At 29.2% G+C, this 16,397-nt stretch overlaps 1 protein-coding gene across 1 annotated transcript in view; it reads left to right on the top strand.

Moving 5' to 3' along the window:
* The window catches only part of LOC107885108 (polyadenylate-binding protein 1-B-like), a 213,776-nt gene extending 205,476 nt beyond the window's left edge, over positions 1–8,300 (top strand). Inside the window, exon 4 of the mRNA XM_029485770.1 lies at positions 7,454–8,300. Coding sequence (XP_029341630.1) covers positions 7,454–7,477 — 24 coding nt within the window. The 3' untranslated portion in view covers positions 7,478–8,300. The remainder of the gene's footprint in view (positions 1–7,453) is intronic.
* Positions 8,301–16,397: the final 8,097 nt, after the last annotated feature.

Genomic DNA, 16,397 nt, shown 5'->3' with positions numbered 1-16,397 from the left:
GACTCTAAGTTAGGTATGGTATATATAATATTATCGTTTGTAATAATATGATTATCAACTATCATTATTTATTAGATTGTTTTCACTATACATTACTTTTTCAGTTCTTTAGAAAAAAAAACCATATTTTTCATTCAATTTTTCAATTTTTTCAGGAAAAAAACCATTTTATTTCGTCAAAACCATTTTTTCCGGAAATTTTAAATGAAACCAATTTTTCTCAATTTTTTTTTCGGAAATTTTGATCCCTAATTATAACTCAAGAACGGACCAATTGGAATGATCTTTATTTGTTTGATTTGTCTTCACACCAAATAGCAGAATAACTAAATTTTTTTAATTGAATATGACTGCATTTTTATAATAGATTGGACTATGTACAAAGGTGGGTTCCGGGAAATATAATTTTAAGCGATATTATACTGCTGAATCCTGAAAGTTGCGTCCGTTTATCATTCAAGTGGTTGAGTGTAGCACGTCCGAGGTTTTGCGCAGTACACAATATGACTTGCGAATGTTTGTTTGTAAAATTCATATTTACTAAATTTACAGTTTCAGTGCTTTAATAATGTTTAATATAGTTACACCTCATTCTACGCACGTTATATAGTCTGGTTATGAGTATATTGATTTTATGTTAATGTTTTGATGCGAGTAATGTTTATCGTTATTTTTTTCTGTGCGAACACTTTTTTGTTTAGCAGAAGACGTGTAGGAGCTCAAATAGTAATAAATTCTATGACGTACCAACGAACACAAAATAGACACAAATAAGCACAAATAATCGTTTTAAATTGTTGTGTTAAATATTATGATAAGTTTATACGAGTATTACTTAACGTTAGTGTTTATTAATTATTAAAGACTATCGAGTTTTTAAATTTTAATTATAATATAAGCTATAGAAGAACATAATAATACTTAATATTATATGCATATCATATATTTATATATTCATATAAATATTACTCGTCATACGATACAATGCCATGCTATTATGGGACAGATTATTGATTCATTAGATATATATTTAGGCAGATTTTCACAATGAAATCGTGCATTGGTATTTATTATTATTATTATTTTTTTTTTTGGAGGGATGAAGAAAGTTAGAATAAATAATAAGAATCAATATTGTTGCATCAACTTCAAACCGCATACTTATTTAGCTGTCGTGGAAACTGACATTTGAAATTCGATATAATACATAAGTGCCGAACTACGTAAGCCATCCAATACACTTAAATTCTATCGAATTTATTTTCGTCAAACGCATATATATGTATACGTATAGCTGATTTATAGGTACCTACTTATATGTATATTCATATTTTTATGGATTAATTCGTATGCCATCTTAGAAGTCTTTTAGTTGTAGTTTGTACATTATAAAGTTTGTGGAAATCGTCGATCGATTATTTCGTTGAAAATTATTCAAATTCGGACCGGAGCGATGAGTTTATAGATTTTATAATAACAAGTAGTTCCTACTGTAACCAAAATATCTAAAAATTATGATGTGCTCTGAGTGCCAGTACCAGTCGGTGTCACTAGTTCCCGGATGGGTGACCCCCCGGGTTCTTAGTAGCAAATCCTTGCCACATATACATATGTGTTGGTAACCTATTGTACCAACCGTAACCCTTATAATAGCTAATGTCCATAGTGGCTGGGTTCAAAACTAATACAAAATAATAATAATAATTTATTATTATGACTGCCAACTGTCTGAAACGTCAGTCCATTCGATTTTGCCGCTGTACTAAAATTCCTTATATCATGTATTTGAATTCAATATTAGTTTAAAATCAAAATTAAATTTGATTTGTATATATTATACTTTATATAATATTAGTGGTAATAATTGTTTACTTGCGTGTAAAGAAAACAGGAAAATGTGTAAGCCTCTTCCTACCAAGCACAAATCCTGAGTGGACACCTGAGCTTCAGCAGTTCCAACTAAAATCGGGCCACCGATTATACGTTAATTATACCTAAATATATTTGCTATTTGGTATATACCTAGTATACTACCCTAATACTACTATATATGTCATAACAATAATATACCTATCACTGCGTCGAGCTGCATAACAATATAATATATTGCACCTACTTTGAGTTATGAATTTAGGTTTCGACGTTTATTATATATTATATTATAATAATATTTTGATCTTATATTATTGAAACGTGGCATCGTATAATATTATCGACACACGGTAACGTATTATTATAGTGCGAAATCGAAATGCGATGATAGGACGTGATACCGTCAAGATTCGTCGCCTCCGTTTTATAAACGCGTAACTATATTATTATCATACGATAATATACACATTATGTATGTACTTTGTTACTATGTATTTACGACCATCTGTGGTTCAATTATTGGTTTTGGTTATTTTTCATATCTGAATAAATTGGCATAAAGATAATATTGTCAAAATGTCAAATACCTGTTTTCAACCGTTAGTTTTTTTTTTTTTTGGGGGGGGGGGGGGTTATTTTAATTTTAATGAGGTAATTTAGTTATATTGACAAAATTTATTATAGGTACTCACATTTTCTGTGATAAAAAAAAAATAATAAGAAAACTGTCTTAATATTGTAAAACTACTATATCTACAACTAATGTCTTATACCTGCTGAATATAAACGATACGAAAGGAAAACTGTGCCTACCCGCCTACACAATAAGTACACACATGTTATATAATAACTAATAAGCAATCTGATTTGTTTTTTTTTTCAATTCAATTTTCAAATACTTTTATAAATTAGCTTAACATTCACTATTCGATTGCATTAGCATATCATTCATTTTACAATATAATTAAAATCTTATTTAATAATAACTATTTCATTTTAATTAATTTTCAAAAGCGCAAAATTACCCTTAACAATAAATTAATTTAGAAAAATATTGGTTTCAATAATTCTATTATATATACTGGAAACCTGTAATGTGAAAAAAATATTATAATGTTTAACCTTCAGCTTAAAAACGTATAACTTACTATCAACAAAAAAAAACCTATCTAAAGCTTATTTCACTTTTCTGGCTTTAATTTCAGAGATTTCTTATAATCATTGTTACGAGATAGGTGACTGTTTAGCCGGTTTTCTTTCAATTGACAACATTGAAAGCTATTAGAAACTTAAATCTCATTAAAGGAGCGTTTTATATTTTACAGTTATTTTGTTTGACTTTAATGTTTAATTAATTAAACTTAATAATCGTGGAGTTCAAATAAGTTTTTCGTAATTTACTAAAACTTTATTTTTAATGTTCGCGTAGTATATGTTTCAGTGTTGTATAATATGTATATGAACATTCGGTACCTAATGTTAAATAATATGTAGAAGGGTTTTGGAAATATTTTGGAAAACGTCGGTAGTCGAATATTAATAAATTGTAAATGAATATTATAATGCTATCAGTGGAATTTCATTTCCGACGTTGGGTGACAAAATGAACGCAATATGGATTTTAAAGTTTTATATTATTTCTTCTATTAATTCCGAAGTATTTGTCGTATTTTGCTCATATTTTCTTGCAGCTGCATCAGCATTGTTTAACAATACGTATTCCTTTTCAAATATTTTAGTGAGGAATAATAGTATTACTAAACAACATATATGCACTTGCCACAAGGTAAACATTTCGAGACAACTGGCGTCGTGAAAAGTGCTTTTTAGACTGGCGTGTGTTTGATGTCGGCCGCCTGTACAACAATGGTGTCTAAGAGACATAATTTAACGTCTAACAAAAATATTGACAGTACGGCTTTGGACTTACGCCAATGTACATAACAACAATAATAATAATTATTTACAATTGAAAATATTCTGAAGAGTAATAAACGATTGTAACATTATTTTCGTCGCATATTGATGTCTTCAAAAATATGACGTTATTTTCACGTATATCTGATAAAAAGACAAATTGTTAAAATTATAATTATTGATAACCTAAAGTGAGATTTTTAAAACTTCGTGCATCATGATATTATATCGTTTTAGCTTATAGTAAATTTTACTTTACTAAATAATAATATCAGGTGAACTTATATTAGTTTATGGTAATATGGTTGTGCATGTGTGTACGGCATGCACACGTACGGTTATAATACGTTTGTAAATAAAAAACCCATCAGTTTTTACTTTTGAAACTTATCACGTTGATAAGTATCTATTATTATTCGATTCATATTTTTATTTTAAATTAAATATTTTAAAAATAATTCAGACGGTGTAAGTATTTAAAAAAATATTTACTTAAAATACGTTTTCGAGTGCAGCAAAAGCACCAGTCGCTGCACATGTATGCACGCCTATACAACGAATCGAAACGAAGACTGACATAATATACCTAGTTATATACTAACCATTAAGGTTAAAACGTTTGCATAATACTAAATTGTTTTTAAAATATCTGATAGATTTTGAATGGAGTACCAATATAGTATATTACCCGGACGTTTGAGTGAGAATCGTGTAAAATGATATTCTTCTTCAAAAACCGCCCAGTCACCTGATACAGACTTACAAGTTACCATGGAATCGACGGTATTATAATCATATCGTAATCTCTGGTCCTCTGCAGATGATGGTATGGTATAGGTATGACGGTATTGTTAAATAATAACAATATTCACGTCGATCGGCGTGTAACAAGAAGTATTATTATAATGAGTAACGACGCTCCAAGCTCCTCCTCCTCCTCGCGTAAAATGACGATAAAAAACGCTACCGGAACGGAAGTCTCGGTTGTTTGCTCGTGTCATGCGCGTGGTACTATGATAATAATAGGTACCTATACCTATATTATTTACATTGTATACGATAACAATTTATTTTATTATAATATCATATTATAATATTGGCGGTGTGTGAGTGTGGGAGGTGGCCGGGGGTGCATCATCGTTAGTAAATACGAAGCAGTCTTTATAACTCTGTTTGACTTGCGAGTGTATGGGACTGTGCACAATGTTATATTATATAGGTACGCATTCATATGGTGTTGGCGAGTTCTAAAAGATATTTTATGCGCAAATCGTCCATCTGCACGAGCGTGTCGGTGTTTACTGTTTATGTAACAAAATTATAATGGCCCTCATGACGGTCAGTGTCGATCTACCGTGCTCGTTGTCGTTATATTATTATTATTATTATCTACAGACGTAATACGTTAAACAACTACATAGCTAATAACTTGTAATAAGTACTATGCTACCACGATGTACGTTAATGCAAATAAGTTATAATCGTAATTTGGACGGTATATATACCAATTCATCAGCCCTTTGGTATAATAGTCGATGTAACTATTTGTTATCAGTTATCACTTATCGGTTGCGTTAAAACTTTACCAGTATCGAATAACTTTTGAGTGTTTTATCAATCATCAAATTACTACAGTATAACTATTAAACAACAGAAGTAATACAATATTTTTCAAAACTATCCGTATAATATACATTTCAATAAACAAAAATTATAAAAATGGTCGATAATTGTGCATTTACCGTACCGAGCGTACCTAAATGGAGATGATATCTAATGATAATGCTGGCAGTCCACGTAAAGCACGTTGCTAGGATTTTTTTAGGGGATTGTTTTAAATTTAAATTGAGTATGACACTTATATATAATAAATATAATTGTATAATATAATACTTACCTATATTATAAAATACGAAATAGAACCATATGATAACATAATATTGATCTGATGTAAATATATATTTTGTAACGCCACTTGTCCACTATTATGTATAAGTGTATTATAATACATAAGCTATAACTATTAAAACATATTATTCACTGACGATGTGGTGGGAAGTGATAGAATAACTTATTAATGCGCATTGCATAGGTTAATCTATTAACCTAAATTCTCTTAAGATTTCTCGATACCCTCGATTATACGTCTTGTGGTCTAAATGCATAAAGGAGATGAAGATCGGTGATGGGGATATTATATGAGGACATGGCCAACTCAAATAATTACCAAGCCCCTAAAACAATTTATTATATCAATAATTTATTATATTTATTATATATTTATAATTTAATAATGTATTATTTGAATTTGTAATGCCGGAACGATTTTTCATTAATTTTAAATGATTTGTAAATTAATTGATTTTTTTAAGGCAACAGTTTGACTTGACCCATTTTGACTAGAAAATAAAAAAAAAGTACATAAAAGATATTCAATAAAAATTAAAACTCACACACGTGTTCGAAAACCTACAGTACCCTCCTCCACAGTTCAACAGGCAACTTAATGACTTAAGTTGAGTTGTCGAAGCCTCAACCCCCCCCCCAAAAAAAAAAAAAAAATTAAAACGAATTTATGGTTTTCTTACTGTTACCGCCGTGTTACTCGTTTATAAATAATATTATTTATGTTTGATTATTTATAATATTTTTTTATTTACTGTATTACAATGGGTAATGTTTATGCTAAAGGAAATAAACATTTGAAACATTAATATAGTGACTGGTGGTAGTGGTTGTTTAGATTATTTTCCAACTCAAATGTAAGCTTAATGTAAAATTTATCTAAATCTACCTATGATCTATAATCTATAATTTATATAATATAGTGTCAGAATAAATATATTATTATTTTTTTTTTTTTTGATATCGTTGTAGTCGGTTATGTTTGTATGTGGTACAAACTTCCAATTTATTCGATTTGAGCTTCATTATTTTGACTGCATTTGTATACAGTCTAGTCTAAATTATTGTAAATGGATTGGACATACGCTTTTAAGCTATCTGACTGCATGCAGTCTCAGGTATATAGCATTTAAGAGGAACGATCGAACTAATATAACGCTATTAATTTATTATTACAATACGCCACTGTAACAGATGTTTTGTGCTGGTTTTTCACTGCAGAATAATGTGAATTGAAGCTATTCCGTGGGTTCAACTTATATTATATATAGTATTAAAAGGTTCTAAAATGCAATTTTCTAAATTGTACTGAACACAGCAAACCATTATACATTAAAATATAATTAAGTGCCTACAATAGAACCTTTTTATACCGTATATAACGATTTTAATTTAATTTAGAACCTATTCATTCTATTGTTGTCTAATTTATTACTTAAATTTACTTTTTATACAACTTGTATAACACAGAAAAATAACTAATGATATAATATGCGGGATAATTAAATAATTGTGTTATTTATTTTGACAAAAATCTAAATATTTAATGTAATAAAAAAAAATATTTGTAATAACTATATTATAATAAAATAATATAGGTAATATTTAATTCAAGTTTATTAATCTTTAGTAAAACCGGTAAAAGTAATAATTTTTAAAGTAATTTTGTTTTTTAGTACAAAGATAAAAAACAAATTACATGACTTGTAACCTTTTAAGTGACACATTTTAAATGAAATTATTTTGGTTTGTTTTTCAGGTAATGCAATATTATTGTAATTGAGACTTTTAACTTTGGAGTAAAAGTTTATCGGATCACGCTGTTACTATACAATAATTTCGCGTAAAATAATGTCAACGCATAGAGAATGACTATGCATACATTATTATAATAAGCCACATAGTACGAAATTCAAAATGTTCGCCTAATCGTCAAACGTCTCACAATTGTGCATGTAAGTAAATTTCTCAGTTTCAAGACATTTATTTTCTTACCATTATAATATAATAATGAATATAGTGTAAAGAATAATATAAGCATTATTAAAAAGAGAAATACTATAATTCCTACATGTCAGGTATTTTGTGCAGACATTTGATTGCAATCGAATGGTGAAACATTTTTGATTAGGTTTGTGGCGTAGACTTACGTGAGAAACAGTGCGTTTACCGTACTTAAGCGTGTCTAGGGTTCAGCATCCTGTATCCTTCAAGATCCATTTCGTTTCTATAGAGTGATTGTAATTAAAACTTGATATTATCACTGGAATAAACTATTAACCATAATGTTATATGTTATGTCTGACATTTGCATCCGCGTACCTGATGTGTATAATATAAGCCTTAATCGGTTATAATATTTTAGATCACATAATAATATTATTATACTCCAGTAGTAACGCCATAATAATATTATATAAATAGGTATAATATACGTCTGTTTAGCAGAGTCGTAAATGGAAAACAAAAACAAAACCATAAACAACCAGAGACCCAGACTTGGCGTTTATGTATTATTATTTAGTATATTATGTATAAGGGATGCGGCTTGCATCAGGGCGGTTAACACTCTTGTACGTTGGTGTGGGGGTGTGGTGGTGGTGGTGGTGGTGGTGGTGGTGGTGGTGGTGGTAAATATATAAATTCGATAAGAACCCGTGTACAAATGCGTCTCGCAATCACTTGGCCGTTTGTTCGCGTAAAGTCTATGAGTCGTTGTTATTACACGGCGGCCGTAATAATATTTAATATTTATACTGTATGTATACTATACACACCGCGTAATGCAGCTCAGCGTATAAAGGCCAAAACTCTCTCTATATATACATTATAATTATACGGAAGCTTCTGCCGGGTGACTGTATATATATAATGTTATATACGCTGCAGAGTGCCGGCAGGAAACGACGACAATTTCCTATTCAAATGATTCAGAAATACAAACGCTGTAGGACCGTGACGTTTTTCACGCAAACACCGCCGCTGCCGTATAGTCAAGTCCTCGACGTTTGTCGGTCACCCTGTTGTGATTTGGTGGCAGTTTTACATAAAAAATATGAAATCGACATAAGTCTGCAACTCCAAATCAAAGAGATTTTGAATAGAATATCATGATTTACATAGAAGATAATTTGGATGCTACGGAACGTGATTTGAGTTATATGGTGGAATAAAATATATTTTCTTTCGAAGAAATTTCGATAATTTCGAGTTGTCAATAATATACAGGTTCGAGTTATTACAGATTACAGATTAGAGTTATTAGAGATTATTACAATCGACTGCGTATAGTATTTTTGGACACTTTGGTTATTGGGTGGAACAGAGCTTTTAAGCTTTTTCGACACATTTTTTTTAAAACAGTTTATGGTTATGGCTGTAAAAAATGTAAACATTTGCTTTAGTCAATAGTTAACCTATAATATTTAATTGAATGTTCATACATGTAGCGAGGCCATCATTAAATTTTGGATGGTAAATAAGACGATTTTTAGAAATCGAATTTGAAATTCGGAATAATTACGTTGGGCGTGGATCAAATCAACTTATATATATCTAATATCAGATTATTCCAAATATATTGAGATAACTATTACAGCTAGTTATTATGATAGTTTAGACTTAGACTATATATGTGCCTTTTTGCTATATAGTTAAATATAATACAACAACATCATAATATTATTGATGAGCCACAGCCCACAGTTAATGTTAATAGATAGTTTTTAGATTATATTATCATCACATGATCTGCATTGTTTTAAAAAATATCGTAAGTACCTAAAAAAGATTATTTTTAGGTTGAACTATTAGTAGATACACTTAACATTACTTACACTGTCATATATAATAATTAATTCACCCGTATCTGCCAAAACAAACACTTATCGCATCTGTTATGACAAATACATAAAATATGTTTCTGTATTATTTTTTCTGTAACAAAATCATAATACGCATTTGAGTTGAAATAACTTGAACCTTGATAAATCGAATTTTGTTCTCTCCCCTTGAAGTGTTTATAAGTTGTATTTTTAGGTCTATCACTTGGACCATTTTTAAGACGAAATAATTTTTATTCCTCTTGAGATTCGAGTTATCAAGACTTGACAATATATACTATTATTATATATCCAAGTATATATTGTTATATTGATATGGTGTCTCCAAATCGAATTACCCGACCCTTTGCCGGAGCAACGACCCCCACTAGATCTGGCGTGCAATATATAGATGGTGTATAATAATATATAGTCTCGAGCAGTTTTGGACTGCGAATATATAATACGGTTTGCAGGCCTCATATGCCGGACGAGCACGTTCTAAGTCGTAAGTCGTAACTGAATATCCGCGTGGAAATTCAAACGCAGTAGTACAATACCTATATAACGCAGCAGATATGGGTGCAAGTATGACGAATGTCTCGGCAGTTCCGGTTGTATAGTACAATTATGGCATAATTGACGTGCATAAAGTTGTCCCCACCACCGCGACAAATCATTTGAAAATTATGCAGGTACTATCGTTTTGCAAATAATTTGCAATTGATTTTCCAGTCCGATATAAAATATAAGTTTAAACACCAACTTCACGCAGTTCTACTCATATAATATGTAGCTGGTGACTTCAAAATAGTACCTAAATTTTTTAAATAATTTGCGAATATTTCATATTGTGGGAGGGGGGGGGGAGTTTCGTTAAGTTGGCCAGCCCAATCTTATTTCTTTTATATCGTGAACTAGAAAATGTTATTCAAATTCTGAAAATCCATTTTCAAAATTAGTACATGATTTTCAAATAAATTGGTCGTGGGAGGGGAGGTAACTTTGCGCACCTTATTATTGCGTGTATTTATTCGCCGTGTTCGCATACTTATGACGTCCGTCAGATTTATGACTTTGGTACAATCAAGATTTAGAAGGATCGAAATAACGGCTGTGCAGGCCCTGTGCAGGATTTTATTAGAATTTATCAAATATACGTTATTCATTTTTGGTGGCTATCACTACATTATTGTTGCTATAGCTACTAACAAACGGTAGTTAACCTGCACATATATCTACCAAAATTGATTTACAGTTACTGTTACTAAAATAATTACTATTATACATTTTAAGAATGTAGCACGTCCTATAGCTTAGATCTATTATATGATATATCCATTATTTTTTTTTTTATTTGGGCATTCATGACACACTATTTGATGAACTCAGCAGTAAAATATATTATTTTATATTATAGTACTCGTGACTCGTCTAAAAACAAATACTTAATATAATTTAAGCTTGTTTCTCGAGTATTATAACAGAAGTATTCGAACAAGTATCATATCGTATCTATATACAATACGCATTATACGTACGTGGTGTATTGTTTTGGTGCACTCAGTCGACTGTTGGAAGAAATATTTATAATTAAATGTCTATTAATCAAAACTTATTTTCCGTCTTACACGTGTGACTTATAAACAAAACTTAAGAACGCCTTGAAACTTTCCACTTTCCAGCGGTTTTCAATTTTAGTGTTTGAACGAGTTTAAAACCGTTAACGCATGACCATACTTTATCGGTTTTTATATACTTGCTCGGCATCGTTACCTATACTGATACAATTTATCTCTATAATTTTACGTTTGTGTGGAATAGTATGCTTGTTCGACGTTACTATTATATTATTATTATATAAATCAATTTTTATGTTATCCGTCCATGTCTTAGATCCGTATAAATACAAATATAATTTGGCTTTTTCACTATCTAGTTCAAACATATTGTGTCGAAAGCCCAAAACTTCGATTTGAGCTTAAAAAGTATGAGCCTAATGTATGTAAACATTATATTATTATTATTATTATTATTGTGATCATTATTATCTATGGTTCATAAAATGTTTTAAATAATATCATAACAATATCAGAATCGCAACGTTCATCTTCGCTAAATTGTCAAATTAAATTGTGCATACCACCGCGTAAAAATGCTAAACACGACATCAACACGGTATATATAGTACCTAGGTATGTGTTTTTATCGGATGTGCAATGCGTCGGTACTCATTTAGTCGTTCTTGTACAAATTATAATACTGTACATCGATCGATAAATTTAAATTTTTACACGCAATTTACGAAAAGAATAATAAAAAACTATTACACTTAACGTTCATGACGCATAAAAACGACCGTCAATACGATCCATCGGGTCAAGCTGCAACGAATAATAAAATAATATGAGACGCTTATACTAGTTATTGTAATTGTTAATAACAACATGTCGTTGCAATCATAATAATATTATATCGGTATATATTATATATCGGTATAGCCACATAGGCATTCTCGTTAATATTACGTCAATGGCAAGTCTTAAATATTAGTTTTTAAATTTTTTTTCAACAACTTATAGAACAGTCAAAGTTTCCTGGAGGATTCCATAATTCATGGTATTAATTGTTTATGTACGTTTCACACGTTAGACATGGTTACCTGATCGTCCCCATTTTTACTTTCAATAGTAAAATTATTAAAATTATGAATTTATGAATATTTATGTACTTACACATATACATTAAAAGACCGTACTTTCAAATACTTTGACTTTGTATATAATTTAAGGACGGTCCTACGTCGATATAAATGTTTCATTTTTTTTTTCTTTTACTAAAAAACAACCATTTTGTTAGTGTAAATATTGTTAAGCAGATTATTTTTTAAAACTGTTGATTTACCTATATAGACATTATTATATAGTTTATGTTCGAGAGAAGGATAATAGCCCATTATTATATATGTTTAAACTTTAAAGATATGAAGATGATGAATCATGGTGATTTTAAAATTATTATAAAAATTATTATTATTATATTAATTAATTAAATTTATGTTTGGAAAAGTTGTCTGAGTGCCTTTAATAAGTGCTTATACACTTAATTTTACATCTTCAATATTATTTTATGTACATTCCGTTTAAACGTGCTTAACGATTTAGAGTAAAAAGAGTGGTTCTGGTTAAAGAAAAAAGTTTAATTCGACTATCGACAGAGGCTAAAAATAAAAGTAGGTATTGAAAATATTATAGACTTTAAGCTTAAGGGTACTCCTCCAAAAACTATAAATTGAATATATTCATTATCAAAGGAAATAAATGGGGGCGAACATGCTTGGTAAGTCATTCTTTATAATACATATTACTTTCGTGTATACCAATGTTATTAAGTTTTCGTTTTCTATATCATTCCTTCGTCGTCACAACTCTCGAACAAAATTCTGCTTCAGCCTACTGCAGTTTTGACATTGCGCAGTAGACGGACAACTCTGTGAGAGTCCGTGATTTCTCTAAAATGTATTACATTTATAACATTAATATTTACAGCGTTTTAATATTCTTTTTTAAACAAAGTGGAGCTCATTCGAACGGAAAGATTAAATACACACAGACACACCACACACACTACGCACACACACACACATGCACACACATAATATACATCGGTGGAACGAAGTTTTCCAACATCAAGACGTTTTTATCACTGAGGATTATTATTTTGATGATTCTCGGGAACATTTTATTTTATGATTGTAAATGAGCTATGGCACGCGTTGATACATAATAAATTCATGTATTTCACGAGACCAATCCGGTTGGTTTTTTTGGCGAATAAAAAACAAGTCCGCTGGACATTTTGTAATATACTGTATAGCTATTTGTCTATTTGCTATTTTAATGATGGATATAAAATTTAAGATCGATTTCGCCGATACCGATGGAGAAAAAATTTCAGATGGCTACTATAGCACCGTTCCGTGCTAAAAGGTCTTCTCAGGTTTTGGTTTGAGAATTTTTGGGGTAGATACTAACTAAAAATATAAATTTATATAGTGTATATTTTGGAATATACCTATTATAATTCAATATTATTCTAAAATGTATTCTTCTTCCTATTTTTACACAGGTTAAGGTTGTTTGCAGCATTATTGCTACTATAGGGAGTTTCAAGAAATTGTTTTATTTTAATTTTTTTTTAATGTTCGTCATACTTTTTTTAATGTGACGTATTTTTTTCTAACTATAATATGGCATATTTTGGCATATCATTGCACAGGTAAAAACTTATTTTACATTTTTTTTTTATAAATTCACATTTGCTAATTTGGTTAATTTCTAATTGTATCATAGTATTTGTCTAATGTATTTTTCTTTAGTCCACCTATTATATTTGTTCTGCGATTATTTAAATGGGTATTTCTTAGTTTTTATAGGTACTTTATTGTATAGTTTTCAAAACATCGATTACCTAACACTAAATTATTTGAATGTACACTTTTGAAGATGCCATTAAACTTTGAATAAAATGCTATATAGATATTAGTAGTTTGCATAGTAATCGTTAATCCTACTTACCAAACGTGCAATCGATAGTAATAGGTATTATAGGTACCTACGATTGACAAATTTTGGTAAATATTAATCGTAAAACAACAAGGATATTATAATGTACAAAATACGGGGCCACAATTAGAATTTCTGAATAGATCTTTTTCGTAGTTATATTATTTGGGACGCAATTAGGTATAGTATCCTGTGAAAATTTCATTCCCAAGATTGATATATTTAAAGGACGAATAATTATTAATAATATAATTTATATATTTACACTTCTTTGGTTATGTGAGTCAATCCACAAGTATTCACTTACAAATTAACAATTGTTTTACACTGTTTGTATTTACACCTACATAATACATTATAATAACTACAACAAAATATTCGTGATAATTCTTTTCTTTGCTATGATATTATACGTTCAAAAAAAAACAATTGACGGTAATATCCTTTGTTGTGGCTAATTTTGGAACTAGTAGTGTGGCTAATAACAAAAAATACATTACTGCACAATATATTGAGCAGCGCAATAACTGTCACATTCACAATTGTCTCAAATATATGTAATTATAGTAGGTACTTATTGTATATAATTGTGTATATACATTTTTTAAAGAACAGATATTTGTGTTCGTTTTAGAACTTGTTTAGTTGTTTATTGTGACCGTGAAAATCTGGATACATGTTCATATATTTATAATATTATACAATGTTTCATCAAACACACCTATTACATATTAGATGATCAGTATTCAACTTTATTCTATGAATGTAGTAATCAGATAGGTATAGGTTATATACAATTGTACAAATATTATTATTTTGAACGACATGCCAATCACGACTTAGGTACTCATAAATTTTAAGCCGTTTTCGCGAATCACCGTGCAACAGGTGAGCAGTTAAATTCAAAATTCAAAACCAAGTGTCATAAAAATAAACGATAAATAAAACGTCGGACAAGTACTGAGAAATGATAAAAAAAAAAATAATAAAGCAAAAAAATTCTTAAATAGGTTTTAGTAAAAAAAAATATATAAATTTTTCAAATAAATTCAAGTCAGTTGTAAAGTTTTTGCATTGTAGGTATAATATATTCTTTGTTTAACTGCCTCTCAAGATGAGCGTATTAATAAATTGTTTCACAGGAAATTAATTCTTAGAAATAAAATCCATTTGAATCAAGAACGTTTCATAAAGATAACGAATGAAAAAAAATATGATAAACTGGCTATTGACTGTTTAGTACTTACGTCCTACATTATAAGTATTATAAATACGCGTATGTTATAACTTTTAAATACAATTTTTTTCGAGTAAACAATAAAACAGAAACCATTGTATATATTTTTAAATTGTATAGTATTTCAGAAACGTCAATAACTTTAGCAGTTCAGGTGTATATATATATATATATAATATATAAATACATATTTTATAATAACAAATATATATATAACAACAGAAAATTTGATTAACACAACAAAAATATTTATTGAACAAATTTAAAAACTAATTATAGCCAAAATTAACCATATTAATCTTGAGGTGTCGATAGGGATGTGATTTATTTAATTTGCATAGGTAATATATATATATTATACTATATATATTTATTTTTTTTGCTCATTCGAAGAACATAATATAATATACTTAAATACTTTCATTGTATTATTGATTTAAACTTTTTTAAAAATTTTAAATTATGAATGTACTGAACCACACGACTACGTTACTGCAGTCGTAAATTGTAGGATTATTATATAAGAAAATACCCTGTTGTACGCTTTATGTCACCACTATATCAATTTGGACAGGACATAATATTACCGTCTGACACCACCAATTTCGTGGTCATGAATATTGATAACCAACTTGAAGCCGTTAGTTCACTTCAACTCTGTGTATATAATTCAAATATTGATATTTACACATACAATAATACACTATTATTGATTATTGAGTTTAATACAAAGTTGTATTACAAACGTAATTATATTGACCTCACTTCGTATCACTATTGAATCATCGTCACTGAGGCGTTATGTCCTATGTATGTTTATACATTACAAATATATTACATAAAATTATGGTCATTACACGTACAATAAATTATATATTATTCAAATCGATTTTCATCGTGTGACAGTAGATACAGAGTAAAAATAATAAATATTCCGTCCGCCTTAGATATGAGGATACGTTGATAAATAACACTTATGATAATATTGCCATATAATATTGCCCGTACTCTATATGAACAAGAAAATCGTACGAATATTATTATGCTTTAATTGTATCCCTCTGAGCTTTAATAATTGCA

The sequence above is a fragment of the Acyrthosiphon pisum genome, chromosome X, assembly GCF_005508785.2.
Source record: "Acyrthosiphon pisum isolate AL4f chromosome X, pea_aphid_22Mar2018_4r6ur, whole genome shotgun sequence".
NCBI classification, from domain to species: domain Eukaryota; kingdom Metazoa; phylum Arthropoda; class Insecta; order Hemiptera; family Aphididae; genus Acyrthosiphon; species Acyrthosiphon pisum.
Note: the sequence above shows the minus strand (reverse complement) of the source record. Positions and strands in the feature narration are given on the sequence as shown.